At 39.7% G+C, this 17645-nt stretch overlaps 1 protein-coding gene across 6 annotated transcripts in view; it reads right to left on the reverse strand.

Moving 5' to 3' along the window:
- Window positions 1–17645, reverse strand: part of FAM120A (family with sequence similarity 120A) — a 53443-nt gene that overhangs the window by 19613 nt on the left and 16185 nt on the right. For 3 of the 6 annotated variants that reach the window (XM_054216822.1, XM_054216819.1, XM_054216823.1), the window contains exons 4-10: window positions 13038–13166; window positions 12413–12509; window positions 11206–11306; window positions 10630–10913; window positions 9143–9230; window positions 5662–5886; window positions 2877–3051 (exon numbers count right to left, since the gene is read on the reverse strand). In XM_054216822.1, coding sequence (XP_054072797.1) covers window positions 2877–3051; window positions 5662–5886; window positions 9143–9230; window positions 10630–10913; window positions 11206–11306; window positions 12413–12509; window positions 13038–13166 — 1099 coding nt within the window. Of the gene's footprint in view, window positions 1–2876; window positions 3052–3075; window positions 5023–5661; window positions 5887–9142; window positions 9231–10629; window positions 10914–11205; window positions 11307–12412; window positions 12510–13037; window positions 13167–17645 lie in introns of those variants that run through there. The other 3 variants (XM_054216821.1, XM_054216824.1, XM_054216825.1) reach the window with 3 other exon arrangements.

The following is a 17645-nucleotide window of genomic DNA, read 5'->3' on the forward strand; positions in this document are numbered from 1 at the left end:
TTTTCAGATTCTCTTTGCATTTTTTTTCCATGAATCAAACGTGAGGCGTTGAGGGACCTAAAGCCACTAGAAGATGAGCTAGCTAATGCCGATTAATCAAGCCTCATTTTTAACCTTATAATCTTTACCGACAGCACAGCTTGAGCTAAGCATGCCTGATTCTGCAGAAGGGCTACTGCCCAAGATACAGCTTTCCTTTCTGGCAGAAACAGCATCAGCTGAATACATCCTTGCCGGAGAACAGTGCATCACAGGGTGGCTGGGTTTAAAATAACAAACCTTTGGATCCAACCGGGAGTTACGACAGCTTGTACAAGTGTGCAAGAGTGGAAAGGGCAGATGGTTTCATCTACACATATTTATCAGAACACGGGAAATAACCCGTTCCAGAGCTTGAAAAGGAGAGCAAGCCAGGCCTGGGGCTTCCAGCTCAGCGGAAGAAGGGCAGCACAGCCAGGGCTGCGCCCTGGGCGGTAAAAGCACGATCAAGAACTTTGTGATTCAGCTTTTCACATCCTCTGGGAGCAGATACGAGGACATGTACAGCAAAAGCATTACTTAGCAGACAATTACCACTGAAGAACCTCACTGACTACCTCTTCCAACAGATCTGTTGGGTTTTATTGGCTTTTCGACTACCTAAAAATAATAACAATTTAAAAGACAGAAGTCATCCATTTTATGAAAGATCCATTATTTTGCTGTCTATATATTTAGCAATAATACTGATGTGTCAGTTCGTTATGTATTTTTCATAGCCTCCTATAACCCTCAAACGCAATATACTTGCAAATTATTCATGCACAATTATTATGTTGCCAGTGTTATGGTTTGCACAACAAAGATGACAGGAATTTAGGTATTAATATACTCATTACCTCTCTACATAAATCTTAAGGACACTATGCATTTCCTTAGAAATTAATTTCTTAATGTCTCTTAATTCTTAAATTTTCCTCTTAATTGTCTTAATTAGCGCGTCTCATAACTTATGCCTTTTTGAGAGCAGCAAAAAAAAATAAATACGACACCGAGGGAGAATCAGCATCACTAGTTCATTATAGCCTGAGTCCTCAGAAAAGTTAGCAAGGGCTAATGAGTGTGACTAATTGATCGGAGGAACCTGCTCTTGCCGCTTAAGACACTGCTCTCTCCCCGCGTCTTGCGCGGCCTGCCCAATTCTCCCTATTTCATGAGAGAGGTGACCAAAAGAAACGTGTTCCCTGCAAAACTGCCCTTCCAAACCACACACTTGCGTCTCAGCTCAAATCCATCCTCACTAGCACTGTTAGCCCCGCAGTGAGGCAACTAACTTTTGGGCAGATGTTCAATTCTTTTTATTATTATCATTATTTTTTTAAGAGTGGGGTCAGTCCTAATCTAGAAGTAGGTCAGTAGCTGAATGTGTCCCTGCAGCAAGATTTGCTGGAGCTCCTGTAACTAAACCAAGTCAGCAGTAGCGTTCTAAGCCTCCACTGAGCATAAACCTCTGGAGAGCAGTATAAATGAAGAGAAAAGAGAGATTAGGGAGGTTTCCCCAGTAGCCTACAGAGAACATTCTAGATTTACAAGACAAAAACATTCTAAAAACTGAAGCAGATCTTCAGCACTCAGCTACTTCACCACTACAAACACTGTTACACACTTTTAAGGACGGAAGTCTAATGAGGATAAATGAATACTGCAAATAACGTCACTATTTTAATCCTGAAATAACCTTGTAACCTGAAATACAACTATGTTATGCGAATTTAAAGAATTAAGAAGTTTGTGGCAATACGTGTGCTGAGATATTATTCAAACAGGATAAATACTAATTCCCACAAAATAACTAAGATAAACAGTTTTTCAAACATCGTTGGAAGATTATCGTCTTGACTGTGAACGTACAAAAACATTTCGCAGTTAAAAATGGAAAGAGAAAAGGGAATGAACGTAAAGTTTACAACTGATTCTTACTTTCATCCTTTTACACGTGAAGACTGTGAACGATGCTTTCGTGCATCCTAAATATCCGATTCTTAAATTCAGTCTAGTGACAGCCGGCTCCTATATATAAATGCTTCTGCTGCTGCCATCCACTTTATGCTTTAGCATTCCTTTAACCTTTCTAAGATGCTACTGTAAAGGTCAATCGCTTCCTTGTATGCACTCCATGATTAAGAAAAACACTCTAGAATGAGGAGGTTGAATTTTCTGGAATGACAGTAATTCCTGGAAGCAGAAGACTTAAAGAGACAACTTCCAGATGAATATGAAGATTCCCACTCATCCTTCTGAATCAGACACAGGATCTTTTGACAAGTCTGTCTGCAAAAGTTTAGTCTGTCTTCACCCTTTCCTGACATCACACCTGACTTCTGCGGATTTTACACCAAATTTTTATAAGCCAATACCTGAAGGATAGCAGAGATTTGCAACCTTTGCTGAAGTACGTTTAATTACACATTTGGGAATGATAGGGTAAGTTAAACATATGCACCTCTCCTGTTTGAAAAAAGTATGCAAATTTGTCTGCGTACCCACGGAACAGAAGTTTCCAATAATCAAGTTGCGCCATATACTTTGAAGATCACGTCACAAACTTACATTACTTGCTACGAGCCCGACAGCAGCTTGAGCATACATTTTTAAACAAACCCCAGAGCTTGCTTAGAAATGGTAACATTTATAGTTCTTAAACTACTACAGGACATAAAATTCCAAATTACCAACATCTTTTTCTCTTATCCACAGACCAAATAAGCCAGAAATTCCTCCAGCATTAACTACACCGGTGAAATCTTAGTAACTATTCTCATTCAAATCACGGTACCAATGGATATGAAAACATAGCAAAGGGAAGAGAAATAAAGAATGGATCCTACAGTACATACATTCTGGTGGAAGTCTGTTCTTTCTAAAAGCAAGTCTTTCGGTTTTCTTTCTGCTTTCTGCCAAACTAAACAGGACTCCGTAAACATACTGACGAACTGGCCTATAAAGGAGAGCAGCAGGAGGCAGGTCTTTGTTGGCTTCATCTTCTATAGAAACGGCAATTTTGATTTCACCCTTTTGCATGAAAGAAAGCAGAAAAATACGACATGTTACAGCGGACAGAGAGCATTTAGATATGCGTGGTAACAACCCGGCTCTACTCTAAATCTCGTCTAGTCAAGAAAAACGTGATTCAGCAGTAATGCGGATCTTATGTACGTGAAGGTAACACCAGAGGAGGATTACCCTGCAATCTACTTGCTTTCCTCCAATAAGTCTCCAGGCTCCGATTATCCCTGTTACTCTCCTCTTTCTCTTCTCCATCACACACCTTTTTTTTTCCACCTGGACTATCTGTAGGTGAGGATTACCTAAATATTGATCTTCAAATACGGCTACTTTGAAGAGTGAAACGGTACACGAGAAAATACAGCGATGTGCTTACAGTCAGTCAGAGCACATTTGAAGCTGATCTAGATTTCAGACAGCTATTTTTAAAAATATTCATGCTGTCAAAACACACCAGTATGACTTTTTGGTGCGAGGATTTGAAACAGTATTGGGGACCGACTGTAAAAAACAACTTTACGAGAAGAGCTGGTCAAAAAATGGTAACCAGGAATTACATAAGTAAGGTTGGTTTTGAATGTATATAAACAAAGCTTTAGCATTTTATACTTTTTCAGAAAAAAAAAAATGAAAGAAATTTCGAACATTCTCTCTGACAGCAGCAGCAATATTCTGTATTTTCTGTGTCTGCGCCTCCAACCATGTTAAGATTTTCTTGGGAAACGACTGACTTCACTGTATCACTCCCAAATATCGGCCTTTATTTTCAACACTGACAAGCACGCGCTCCCTTCTGACACTTTCACTTAAAAAAAAAAACAAAAAACAAAAAAACCAAACAAAACCCACCCCAAAACATTTAAACTGTCACAGTGATGAATACCGTAGGTGACACCTCAGAGTGATTACACTAGGATATTGTCAGGTTTAACTCAGACAATGCTACTTTAGGTCTAAGTTATGTCCAAAAGGTCTCTCTATGTAGCAGCAACATAACCTGGAACAATGCTACGGGCCAATTTCTAAAGAATCTCATAATTACACAACAAGATATCTGTCGGTGTACCCACGGTATAGCTTAGGTTCCCCGTCCATACTTGTTCAAAAGCACTTCAGATAGCGGGGAGAGAAGACCAGTCTCAAGTAGTACTGATTTCTTTTTGATGCAGCCATCTCTACTTTGACGTGGTTTTTTTTCCTCTGTTGGGAGTGGATTTCTCAAATGCAGGCATTTAATTCATTTCTTCCCATTGTGAGATACGGTATTAAAAATCAAGTAGTATTTAAATGTACTAAGAATATCTGGCTACGCAAAGTATGAAACAGAACTGGCATCAATGGTCTTCATACATCTTTTGGTTCTTCCCCACATTTCTTCAGTAAAGAAGGGAAGCGTAAGAACATGACAGCGCTGCAAGCTACAGCGCAAACCAAACACATGGGAAATAGGAAATCCAAAGTTCAACCTCGATGCAGAAACTTCTCTTTTTATGGATTTCAGATCCCTGCCTATAGTCCTTATTGTCCTGAGCTGGCCTTTTAAGATGAATACAAGTTAACAGGAATGTGGACAGTGCCGTCTTGCTAGATGCCATACAAATATGGGCTTGATACATGAGAACAAGTACTAAGCGTTTTGAACGGTAAAGAGGGAGATTAAAGTTGTCTTGTTCTGGGACTCTCACTCCACTTAGAAGGAACAACGAACTTAGGTCTTTTGGGACTAGAGTCGGCCAAATACAGAGTTGTGCAGGAACACAAAGCTCCGGCTCCTTCCCGATTCAACACAAAGCAGACTTCAGCAGCTTCCAGACACACTGAAGCAGGTTATCACCGCCTGCTTCTGGAAGAAGCTCTCCCATTGCTTTCCAAGGCGTCCTCACGAGGCCATTCAGGTAGATTTTTTTACTGGACACACTGAGCAGACAGAGTCCAAGGCTGTGTGAAAACCTTTGCAGCTTACCTGGGATCTGAAGGCTAGCACATAAAATAGCCAAACCGAAAAAAAAAGCAGCCATCAGAAATGTTCTGCCAAACTACAACGAACAAAAATTCAGAACATCATCGAGTTCATCTACAATTACATTTTCGGACTATACAAAAGGGATTTCCTATAGCTGCTGGGTTTCTATCCGGGCTAGCTACCAGGGATCAGATTGAGAGGGAAAACAATCTAAGTATTTTTGGGCACTGAAAATAGAAAAGACTTGGCACAGACACCAAAGCACATAGGCAGGATTTTTTAGATGCAAATGGACTCCATATAAAAAAAAAAACAAACCACCAACACGCATGTGCACACATATATACACACACACACAGACAGACATATATACACATGCACAGAGATATAAAAATATCTACACGTATTCAGGAAAAATGATTCATTTTGTAAGTAAACACTTCTAATTACTCATCTCATATTTAGTGGAACAATGTATCAGACTAGATCAGTGCTTAGAAAACGGGGGGGGGGAAAGTGTTAGAAGCACTAAAAGTGGACCAAAAAACGCATTAAAAAGGATGTAAATTTATGATACTCTTTAGCCAGAAATGAAAGTGCTATTATCTTTACAGAATCATTATTTCACCGTACGTAATTTTTAAATGTCATACCTTGGTTAGGACATGAAAGATGTAGGGATACATTAACCCCTTCTTGTGCCTGTGTTCTGCCACTCTTAATACTTCAGGTGCTACAGGAGGTAATGGAGGGGTAGTAATATCCATGTGGTTTCTGGTGGGCATTGACAACAGGCATGGGATTTGTGGATTACTGGTTTGATTCCCTTTGACATCAGCTGCCTGACTTCCTGAAGAAGCACTAGAGGAACCTTCTGCCTGTAACAGAACATAGGAAATAAACCGCTTTTTGAACGTGCAGAGAAACACACCCGCAATGGAAACAGTAAATCTTCACGTCACGTTGTATCAGTATGGGAACACCTTATCCAAAGCGGGCTAAAAGATTTTCACAAAACGTAAACTTCCGGCCATTGTTTGCTGGCAGAAGCAAGTTATTGAAAAAAAATAATAATATTAACAGTAAAGCTTTAACTCATTGACAGCAACAAGTAATCATTGTTTTCTTTTTAATTGCACAATACAGAAGGGGGACTGATGACCTCTTCATGAAATGCGACTGGCCTCTTAACTAAGGATTTCCAAGATAGCGCCAGCTAAATGGGTTACCTGACAAAGTCTGTAATTTCTCTAGACTTGCATGAACGCATCCCTTCTCGGTTTGCACTTCTAAACGAAGCAAGAAAAACTACATAGTTCCATTTAAAGACATTTAAAATATACAGTAACTGAACTCAAAAGCCATGGAAATGTTTTGGGGTGGTTTTTTTTTTTTTTGAACACAAAATTCTTTTCTCGGAGAAGAAGATTCTGAGAGAAAATGGCACCGTTTTCTATCTGCAAGATTAAAGTGGCATTTTATTCCATTTCTAGAAATGTAGTTCACAAGTTTATAGGAAAAGCATGACGCATAAAAATATACTGTAAACCTCCCGCTGAATGAGCCCTTTGTAAGCACTTAAGTTGCGCCTCTCAGATACTACCAAAAAAAGTAGAGTTCATTCCTAAAATTCCTTGTCTTCAAAACCGAAAGCTGTTTTTAGTTTAAGAGTTCATACTAGTTTCGTGCCTACAAACTATCGTAATAACAGCAAAAACTTTTGAGACTGAAATTTAATTTGTTCATGCATGAGTATTTTCATAATTTGGGTAGAAAATGTCACATGCTTCGTAAGACTTTAAAAGCAAAGCTGAAACAGAAATGGCCAAAGCCATGAAATCCCACAGCACAAGTAACATAAAAAATAGTCCCAAACAAGCTGCTGCTTTTTCTCTTCAAGTTCTTACGAAAAATACAAACCTGCATGTAAAAGCAAAAAAACCCCACACACAACCTCCAAAAACCTTCTGCAGGAAGGTGTGTATTAGTAGAAACACGCTGCAGCAAAATATCAAAGGGGTGATGTTATTTTCAGATTACATTTTAAGCGCACAATCAAAGAGGACATTACTGAAAGATTACATTTTAGAGCTGGCAATCCAGACTTCATTTTATTTACAGAGATGAAAACGTACAGAAGAAATGAGTAAAACCCGTAAACCAGAACACTCCTGACACAATATACTAACAGAGAGTATTTTCATAAACATGTACGCTATCACAGCTTTATTAAATCCATGATACATTATCACGTACATTTCTCTCTCCGTTTAAAGATTTCTGTCCCTGTCTTCTATTGCCCCAAGAACTAAAAGTCAGTGAGAATGGACCACAAAAAAAGAAGTTTAACAGAACTGCCCATTACTGGGGATACAGAGGGAAGACGACAAAAAAACCCCAAGTGACAGTAATGCGTTCCCCGTTCGCACCACCCAGGCTCTTCCCGGGTCTGCTCCAGCGGTATTCCAACACCCAAGCTGAGGAACTATCACAGTTAAAAGTCCTTTTTTTTTATTTTTTCTTTAGTGATATACATCTACCCAAATAAGACGAGCATACCTTTGTCATGTGTAACCACCCAGTGAGACAACTACGAGGAAGGAATTTTGACATTTAAGTCAAGCGAAAGGAGCGTCGAGATTGCTGCTACCTGTCTGATCTAGGCTAGATTTTCAACACTTTAAATTATCTCAGAAATTCACATAGCTCATTCAGTTGAAATCTTTAGGAAATATATATTTTTTTAATCATTAATGCATACCTCTCTAGGAAATGAGTTCATCTACAAGATGTACTCACAATCCTCCCTGTCATGCTCAACAGATGCAACTGTCTCCTCCCGCTACTGGGGGCTGAAGAAGTCGTTTGGTATTTAAAAAAAAAAAAAAAGGCAAGTACAACTCACAACCATTTACACATTAAATTGGATGCATTTAAGTTGGACCGCATGCATACACCCGTCGGGAAGTTTAATCACTGCTTCTACAGCTCTAATCCTGTGTGCAGGGCAGGCAGCCTGCCGGGACGTGCAGCACGTCCCCCCCGTCCATCGCCCCGCTCTGGGGGAGGCACCTCCGCTCCCCTCCTCGGCAGGACACGCAGGGCTGCAGCTGGCACACACCGCCCTTCGCACGTGGCCCGTAATACAGAGAGGAAAGGAATGCAATAGGTCAAATTAGCATTTGCATATGGTGACTAATCCACAGGCAGATACAGTTATCGTACCGGGCGTAGTCTGCAAAAATAATAAGCACCGATGGATGAAATCATCAGCTTGATATTTTAAGCACAAAGCCCTAGTTTACCCAAAGTTGGAATTTCTGTGGCAAAGGTACAGGGAAAATGTTCTGTTTGTCTGCAGCGTAAGTAACTCGTGATTGGGTTTGTCTGACACAGAAGTAACAGTTGGGCTACAGTTCCATCACAAAGACACAGCGATATTAGGTGCAAATGCTTTGAGTGTTCTTTCCAAACACAGTTCAAACACGGAATACAGACCATCATACTCTTAATTTGACAACGGTGTTAAATCTTGAAGAAATTTAACAGGATAAGTCTTTATCAAGGGCTTAGTTACGCCATCCTTACTTAGTGAAGTAGCAATACATTCTAACTGGTCCCATGGAGCTACTTTAGTATGTATTATGTGAAATTCATACCAGGCGGTTATAAAGGGCTTTTACTCCTCAGCTGAGCTTGAATACACTTATACCGGTCTGTGGCTAATGCTGGAACGGGTGTTAGAGCTGTTCTCACTGCACTGCAGTTTATATGCCGTGGACTCTGAACCCAGGGACACTTAGACTGCTGTACTCCTTTGTAAAAATCAAAATAATGCACTACTGTAAACACGGAGAGCAAATAGTTAAGGATGACATTGTTAGCTAAGGAGTAAACAAGTTTATTGTTTTCTATTCTACATCTAGTATTTTCTAACACATTCTATTTAATTTTCATTTTTACGTACATTCTACAATATTCCTCGGAAAACTTCTCACTGTTTGCAATTCCCCAAAAACGTGTAAAAGTTCACACTAAATCCTACAGATCGATACTGAAAATTCCACTCAAGAGTTTGCTGTAAAGCTTTAATACAAAACAAAAAATGGCGATGTTTGGAACTTAAGGAATTACCTTTGTTTGGTCTCCCAGCTCTCCACGCGTTTGACTTTCCGACTGGGCTCCTGTTTTTTCCCAGCCTATTTTGTTCCCACTGACGTGGCTGAAGGACGACACAAAGAAAACCACAGTATTAACGTGCTGTTCAAGATACAACAGGATAAATCCTTGGAGACCGTTACCGGAACTAGGGGCCAGCAACTCTGATTTTAAGGGATGCTATGTATTAGAAACGTCAATTTGCAGGAGTCGTGAAGAGACTTTAATACCGACATTTATTAATTTAAACTATGTCAACATTTGGATTGTATTTAAAAGCTGTATATTACAATGACTAAATAATATTGACGCAGGAAAAATTCTTGATTGAACTTTAAATATTTGTCAAAGTAATTTCCCCTCAATTAGGAGACTATTTCTACAAACTGGCATATAAATGACACTGTCTAGATTTCAGTTTCGGAATTTATTCGAAATTTATTGCATAAAATGCATAAGACAACAGTATCAAAAATGCTGAAAAGTATTCTGTTTTTCTAAAGCAGGGACATTTCCAGTTCCACGCTGCACAGAAGCCACGCAAACTTACTTGATTTACTAAGCAAGACACACGATAATATTTAAAGTTGATAGACAGCGTAAAAAAGCCAAGTCCAAGCCATCACGCGTAATCGTAGAGACACTCCGAACGTTAATACCCAGTAGTAACGTACTATTACACCCAAGCCGAAACTTTTGGAGGCAATCACAGCCCTGCTAACACCCCGGGCTCTGATTCTCACCCAGTACGCCACTACACCTAACGAGACAAAGGCAAACACAAACTGCCTCTCTTCAAATTTCCTTTTTGTAATCAGCAAGCAGTAATTACATGAACGTCTGCACAACTTGATTGCCAAGGACAGACACACGGTCTAGTGGAAGTCCGAAATACTTGCGCAGTAAACAAGGCACAAGAGAGCAAACCCAGTTTCACCGCTGCTTTGTTCCACACACAGCCTGGCAATGAGGGCTCCTCGGTCCCGCTCCGAAATGGTGCATTTCTGACATTCACACCTGGTTTCTTTGCAAAGCCACGTTATCCCCAAATTTAAGAAGCGCAAACGCTACAAATTCGGTTAAGTTTCAGAGCTTTTTGCTACTGAAATTTTAATGAATTATACTATGAAGTAGGACTATTTCTTTTATACAAAGTAAAGAACTCAGCAGCTTTATGACATTTACCAAAATCTCCCTCTCTCCCCCTTTCAATAAAACATAAGGGCAGAAGTGGAAAAACACCCAACGTTATTTGGTTTGGGATTTCTGCTTGTTAAGGGACAAGGCGACTAGAGTGAACCATGGACGTGTCTGCAGTCATAGTGACCTACAACTATTTTCCGAAGGTCTATCATACCACTAATATGCGGATTTCTTACTTTCGGGATCCTGGTGAGGGATTTTGAAAATAAATTTGTTTTAACAGAAGCCAGTTAAGAAAACATCCTCGTGATAAAACTTACTTCACTGCACCTCCATTGCCTTCATCATTGTCGGAGGACGAAGATGTAGAAGAGGCAGGAAAATAGGTTGAATCCACATGATTAGGGCTCCCACTCTGAGCTGGATTTATCGGAGAAGACCGTTCATACAATGGTGTATGTTTTCCTTCATGAGGAATGTTACTGTAGTTGTTCTGCTCAGAAAGACTTTTTCCACCTGTTTCCAGGGTGATGGCTGGCTCAGAGAGGCTATAGGGGTATGGACCCTGCCCTTGGGCCCCACCCTGATTGGACATCTGCTGGGCCTAAAATAAAGGGATCTTTCTTAAGTGAAGGTGAACAAGACGGCTTTTCTTTAGAAACAAAATACGTGATTTAATCAAGTGGCATTTTCCAAAATGTACGCGTTAAACCTCAGCCATTTTGGACACCCACAAAAATTGTTCTACCAGAGTGTGTGGCATCACTGTAGCTCCTTCAGATTTAATCAGTGAATGACCACGCTAAAAAAAGTCAGATGTACCTTTCCCACCTAGACTTTAATGCGATGAGCACAGCGGGATTCTCCCAGGGAGAAGGGCAGAGGGCTCTACTTACCACAGGTTTTGCTTGTAGTGAGGTCTGTGGAATGTTAAGCATCTGAGAAGGAACATATGGTGGCACTATCCCAGGCATACCAAACTGATTTGGTCTGGCTGCTGTATTGCAAACGGGAGGAGGGGAAAACAAGAAGAAGAAAAAAAAAACAACAAAACCCACTCATGAAAACACTCATTATTTGACACAAATGTTACCCTTTTTATCCTTTTGCTTCTACAGTTTATTTACTCTTGTTTTGTTAGCATTACTGTTTTCTAGTATGCCTTTAAGTCAGTTTTATTCTTTTTTGCCTTTTAATGAAAATACTTTGTAGGTTGCGAGGTCTATTTTACTTGTCTCACCTTCTCTCAGTTCTTTGTATCTCTCATGACTGCACATTTCTATTCTACCTGGGAATCAAAGGAAGCTTAAAAGAAAAAAAAAAAAAGCCCAAGAGATGTCATAATGATGAAGCCAGCAAAAACAATGTCACACTGACATATAATGCTGGCACTTTCTATCATTTGAGTATTTCACCCGGAGTAGCCTTAATGCCTCTTAACGGACGTCTTTGAATGTAAATGAAGACACCCCATCCCTCCAAAAAAGAGAAGGAAAAATCTCTATTAGTATACCAGTGCGGTAACTGAAAATCTTTTGACAATTTCAGCTCAAATCATGTTTTAGTGTTAAGAATGAATTTATGAGTAGTAAATCCTGTGACCATGCAGTTAATTTGTAAGCCTTGAGAATAATCTGCAATGCCAGAACAATTTGTGGCTGCAATTTAAGTAGGTATGTTATGACATAAAAAAAAATAATTCAAAGATTATAAAGGGATTTCTAAAACATGTCCAATAAGTCCAGTGAGAAACAGGAAATGTGTTTTATGGAACCGAAGTAGAAACTGTCTTGACGATTGGAACCAGCCACCAGATTTCGGTTGTTTACAGCACCCTGCTCTGGAGTGTCCTAACGCTGGAACCAATGCAGCAACAGCTGTGAGGACAATCAGTGCAGGTTGTTCTCCTCTTGGGGGAAGGATCACAACCTCTGCACAGATCCTACAAAAACCTTCTTTAGAAACAGCGTATTCAAGGGTCAAGGAAAACTGCCAGAGAATACAAACATTTTTTGTAACATCCTGCTAATAATACTGTTTCTGATTTAGGGTTATCCCAAGGTTTTAGTTGCAATGAAAAGCCTTATTTCTTTAATTACTTACCTAGGTAATGTGGTGGATGAAATGGCATAGGTTTATTAGTTGCTGAGTAATAAGCAACTGCTCGCTTAAATCGAGTAACTTTGTCATCTGTTCTAGACTAAAACAAACAAACAAAAAAAGATCTGTCAGCAGCAAATCCAGGCACGGCACCTGTAGGTCAGCACGGCACTGTGGAGTGGTTCACGCATACCGTTATCACGTACGGTAGTAACGCTACGGACCCCTGAGGACTACAGCACGACTCCAGCACAAGAAACACCTCAAAATCCACGTAAGGATGAAGCTTGAAAATACTATCTTCACGTACCAGTGGTTCTCAAAGCCAGAACACAAAGCCAAACTACAAAACCCCATTGGTTATCAAGAATTTAACGTTAAAGCGCTGAGGGTAAATGCAGGATTTTTACCTTTGGAAAGTGTGGAAAGTGAAATTAGGGTATAAGACACTGCCTATACCAACAGATTCCTATTATTAACTGATGCAAAACACTATTTTTACAGAATGCAATTCTTCAACACAAATGCATAGCATGATTGGTTAAAAAAAAAAAAAAAAAAACAACAAAAAACCACCACACACAAAAGCCAAAACCACACCAAAACAGTATTTTGCTTTATACTTTACCTGTGAATGTTGAAAAACATCTTTTGCTATGGCATCCAAATCAGTGGTGTCCTGAATATTACGGACGTAGTCAGCTACGGCTTTGATCACTACGTCACAAGGTGGTAAAACTAACTGGTGAGCACGTACCTGGGCAAACAAACACACACGCCAGCGTGAAATAACAGGGTAGCCCGAGATACTTCAGTTACGCAGCCGAGAATTAAACCCCTTATTTATTGAAAATATATTCAACAAATTCCATGTTGCCAGATTTGGTATCTAAATATTTTTGGGCCTTCCACCCTGTTTCTACGACTTCACCTTCAACAGTGACTCATATATTTTTCATCTACAGTATATTTACATATATATGTGAAACCTCACCTTTATGTAAATATTTGCTAGTCAACTATCAGCTCCAACAACAAACAAGGTCAACAACGCTAATTATTTTACTGCTTTTAGTTGGACATTTCCTCTAGTGCAGAATGCTAGATCTAATGTGGATACATCCATTTTTTATGTGTGTGTGTGTGTGTGTATATATATATATATCTATACATGTATCTGCCAGAAGATATTTTCTTTTGACACAGTTTATATTCTGAATGTAAAGTGGTATCAGAATTGATGAAACAGATAACACTGGGAACAGGAAGATCTCTACGTACACAGAAAAGGAAGGATGCGAAAACCAAATGGAAAAAAGGCATATCTCAAGGAAATTCCTTTCAGGATTCTACAGAAATTGGTCTAAAAATCATTATTATTTGAGGATTACATAGTTTAACAATTAGTGCTTTCAAATGTTGTATACTTCGTTATCTGTAGTTGTACACATTCATACAGCTTCACATCATATATAACATTGCAGGCAAGGAATTATTTTTATTTCTTTGACATTACACATCAACAAAGAATGATGTATGGATTTCTGCTGTCGCTCCAACGTGAGCATAGTTACTTTCTCTTCCAAGAATTTCAATATCAACATAGTGATAGGGCTGGCTACTCTTTTTGCAGACACAGAGGAAATTAAGAATTCCACTGATAAAATATTTTCAATATTCTGGCATTAAAAACAAAAAATTATGTTCAACCATCCAATGACAGATGTGTCTGACCTCCCACATTCAGCACCTATTTTGAATGGATGAGAAACACGCTTAAATGCATGCTAAGAATTTCCCTCAAGTTTACAACCTGAGCCCATACAGACCACAGATCTTCATCTACAAATCAAAGTCCATCGTACAGTCTACTCAAGATCTTAGGAAAATGACGGATTCCCATTAATTCACTGGTCACCGACTCATGGCATGGGTTTGAAAAGATAAGAATCACTTCGGAGTTTGTAGTGAAAGACCCTTCTCTGTACTAAGAATAAAGAGCCGGAAGAACTTTGCAGGAGGATGTCCAAAGCCCCTAGTTCTTTGGCACAACCCCTTCTCGTGTCCACACGGAGAAAGGAGCGGACCTGGATGGTCCTGGACGCCCCACACTTCCATCTCAACGCTCTGAATAAGCTCCTCCTATACCAACAGTCCTGAAAAATATAACTGAGGATTATTCAGCAACGTGATTCTGGGAATTACTGCTCTTACACGGACTGCGTGATCCTGTCTGGGGTATAGAAACTTCAGGGCAAGCAACCGTCACGGACCGTTGTGAAATTCAGAGCAGTGAGCGGTGCTGCCAGCTGGGTCTGAAGAACTACTCAACCCTTCTTGGCACTTTCTGTTACTTTCCCCCTGCGCTGCACAACGCGCATACTCAGAGGGGCAAGAAAGAGGTCTCCAACTACGTGTCCTAAATTTTAGAGAATGCATGAGGAATTTCTAAAAATTCTGTCGGGAATCTCTGTACAGTTCTGGAGCACTCCGTCCATGCCTATAGGGACTGCTCGGTTTTTTCCTCTTAATATATTTTCATTTGCCTATTTGCAAAATTCAGTGATTCAAGACTCGAGATATCACTATTATTATTTAACAGTCCTAATTTTTAAGATACGAGAAGATGTGAAAAATCTTTGCATGCTTCCATTCTACACAGAGGTGTCACACTTTACTAGAAAATACTGCAATTCGGCCTTGTCAGAAATGTTTATGCAACTTAAAACCTGTACCACAACCCCATTTTATTTTAGATGGAGTCTACCATATGTAAGTATTTTCTTTCCTGCCCTTATTTTTCTTCTTCACACTCGCGACCACTGAATTTTTGCCCAGATTCCCATTTTTATTAATTTTCTTCTCCTAACTTCTACTTTTTTTACAAATGTCAGGATGCTCATTTTATACCTGGTCATTCTCTACCAGATGAGCTCCACATTTTATGAGCCTAAATTAAGAACAGTTCTGTACAGCGTAGTTAGTGGCATGATAATTATTTCTATTTCAGACAATAAATTCTAAATTTTCACTAGTGTGCATTCTGAACGTATACACAACAGTATCGACTGTAGATCACATTTGTGTGGAAGCTTACAGTCACAAATACCGATGATAAAATTTTGCACCCAACCTGCAGGCAGAGGCAACAGATTTTCTTCCCACTGGTAATTTAAGTCGTTTTCTGAACACCTACCATTTTATTTGTACAATTATACATCTCTAAAGCAGCTGAATCATAACATGGCTGTGTCACGTTCGACGTGCTCTCCGCAGAGTCCCTCGGAGAAGCCCTGCATTCCTACTTAAGTGTTTCTGCAATCTCTGCTTGAAAATTCAGCGGTTGAAAGGCGTAAGCAATCTATCACTAGTATTATGTGATATCCAAGATAGCAATATTTAATAAATCATAAGCAGTTAGCATCAAGAGAAGACATCCCATCACTCTAGCACTAATATTCAGCTCAGATCCTAGAAGTATAAAGCCCAAGTGAGACACATTACGGGCATATTGCCCCCAGTTTTGCTGCTTTTAAACAAACAGCCTAAAGACCTTGCTGGAGCATAGTCTTAATTTCTAAAATGAGACCTTCTGAAAGTACGTACAGATTTCGAGACATTTCAGATATTTGGATTTTATTTTCTTTTATTCCGTTTCAAAGACAGCCAGTGCGGATGTAAGAACACCCTCAAAACTAAAAATGGCAGGGCCTACGCAGAAGCCATAAAGGAGAAGTAGAGAAATAAGAGGTACTTTCCTGATATTGAAGAAGAAAAGATTTCTACTCATTTTAGAACTTGCCAGAAATCCAAAATTGTAGATTCGTTACTGAATCACAAATAACATTTCCAACGCTGTGTGCATTAAAATACAGGCCAAGTCTTACTAAGTCTGGGAAAAATTAAACTTAACAGCAAAAGTTACAGAAAACCTGGTCATGGTTCAAACTTACTTTTAGTTGCACACCAAGCATTTTATAGTAAAATCAGCCTCATATTTTACCAATTTCTCATTATGAGAGATTTCTTCCTAGAAGCTATTTTTTTGATGCACGCTGAAAAGATTAAGTGGGGAAAGGAAATTAATTCTACATAGGTATCTGTCAAAATGAGGCAGAGCGCAACACTCTAAGCTCAGAAGCTACAATATAAAAATGTCTTAGTTTTGACAAAATGATTTTGCAGAGATGCTTTACTGATAGAGAACAGACTCACGCATGCGTAACTCCACAGGATTACGAGGATACTGTAGAAGGTACCCTGAACTACACTTGGGAAAAGCTGAACAATTCCAGGACAACCCCAGTTGCCCACTGTCTCCAGGAAATGAAGCCTTTAAAAGCTAATCAACAGAAGTACCCGCATTTACTGTTGTGCCTGCTGGAAACAGATAATCAGTTTAGTTTTATTTTCAAACCATTAAAAAAGAGACCTCGAACATTCAGCTACTGTGCGGTGACACAGAGGGAACATTATTTTTTCTTTTCCACTGGCGAGAAAAAAGGCTGAAGACATGAAGAATACTACAACAAATTGCCTGGGTTTTGTTATTTTTGTCTAGTAATTTCTACCAGAGAGCGCACCCAAACTGTTTGGATCTTGTCTCAGCCTTTGAAGGTTAAAAACATTTAATCTTACGAGCTTGTCGTACATCTGATCTAACGACAAGCTTTCTCAAGAGGCAAGAAGTTCCCTGGATGACTTAGAATGCTCTCGAACCAGCAAAGCTCAGCTTTTCCGTGAAGAGAGAGTTATTCAATTAGAATTTCTTTCTCTTCCTCTCTCCATCCTGGTTGGGAAACGGACCTCTTTCTACTGCTGCATGTCTTGATGGTAACGAGAATGCACACAACACGGACATCACATGCTAACAATTTATACACATAGGGCTCTGACAGAACCAAATCTAAAGAGGAACGAAAATGATGTCCGAAAGAAAAGGGGAGAGCAGAAACACAAGCCAAAGATGTGACACAGACTGGCTTCGTATGAGACAACCTGCGTGACAACCCTGCACGCCACCACGAACTCAAGGGCTGGGCTGCCCTCCAGAAAGACCTAGACAAGCTAGAGGAGCGAGCCAACAGGAACCTTAAGAAATTCAACGACTACAAAAGTAAAGTCTTGCACCTGGGCAGAAATAACCCCTAGCTACTCTGCAGGCTGGAGCTGTGCCAAAAAGGACCTGGGGCTCTTGGAAGGCAGCAAGCGGAATGTGAGCCAGCAGGGTGCCTTG

This window comes from Rissa tridactyla, chromosome 10, assembly GCF_028500815.1.
Source record: "Rissa tridactyla isolate bRisTri1 chromosome 10, bRisTri1.patW.cur.20221130, whole genome shotgun sequence".
Taxonomy (NCBI): Eukaryota; Metazoa; Chordata; class Aves; order Charadriiformes; family Laridae; genus Rissa; species Rissa tridactyla.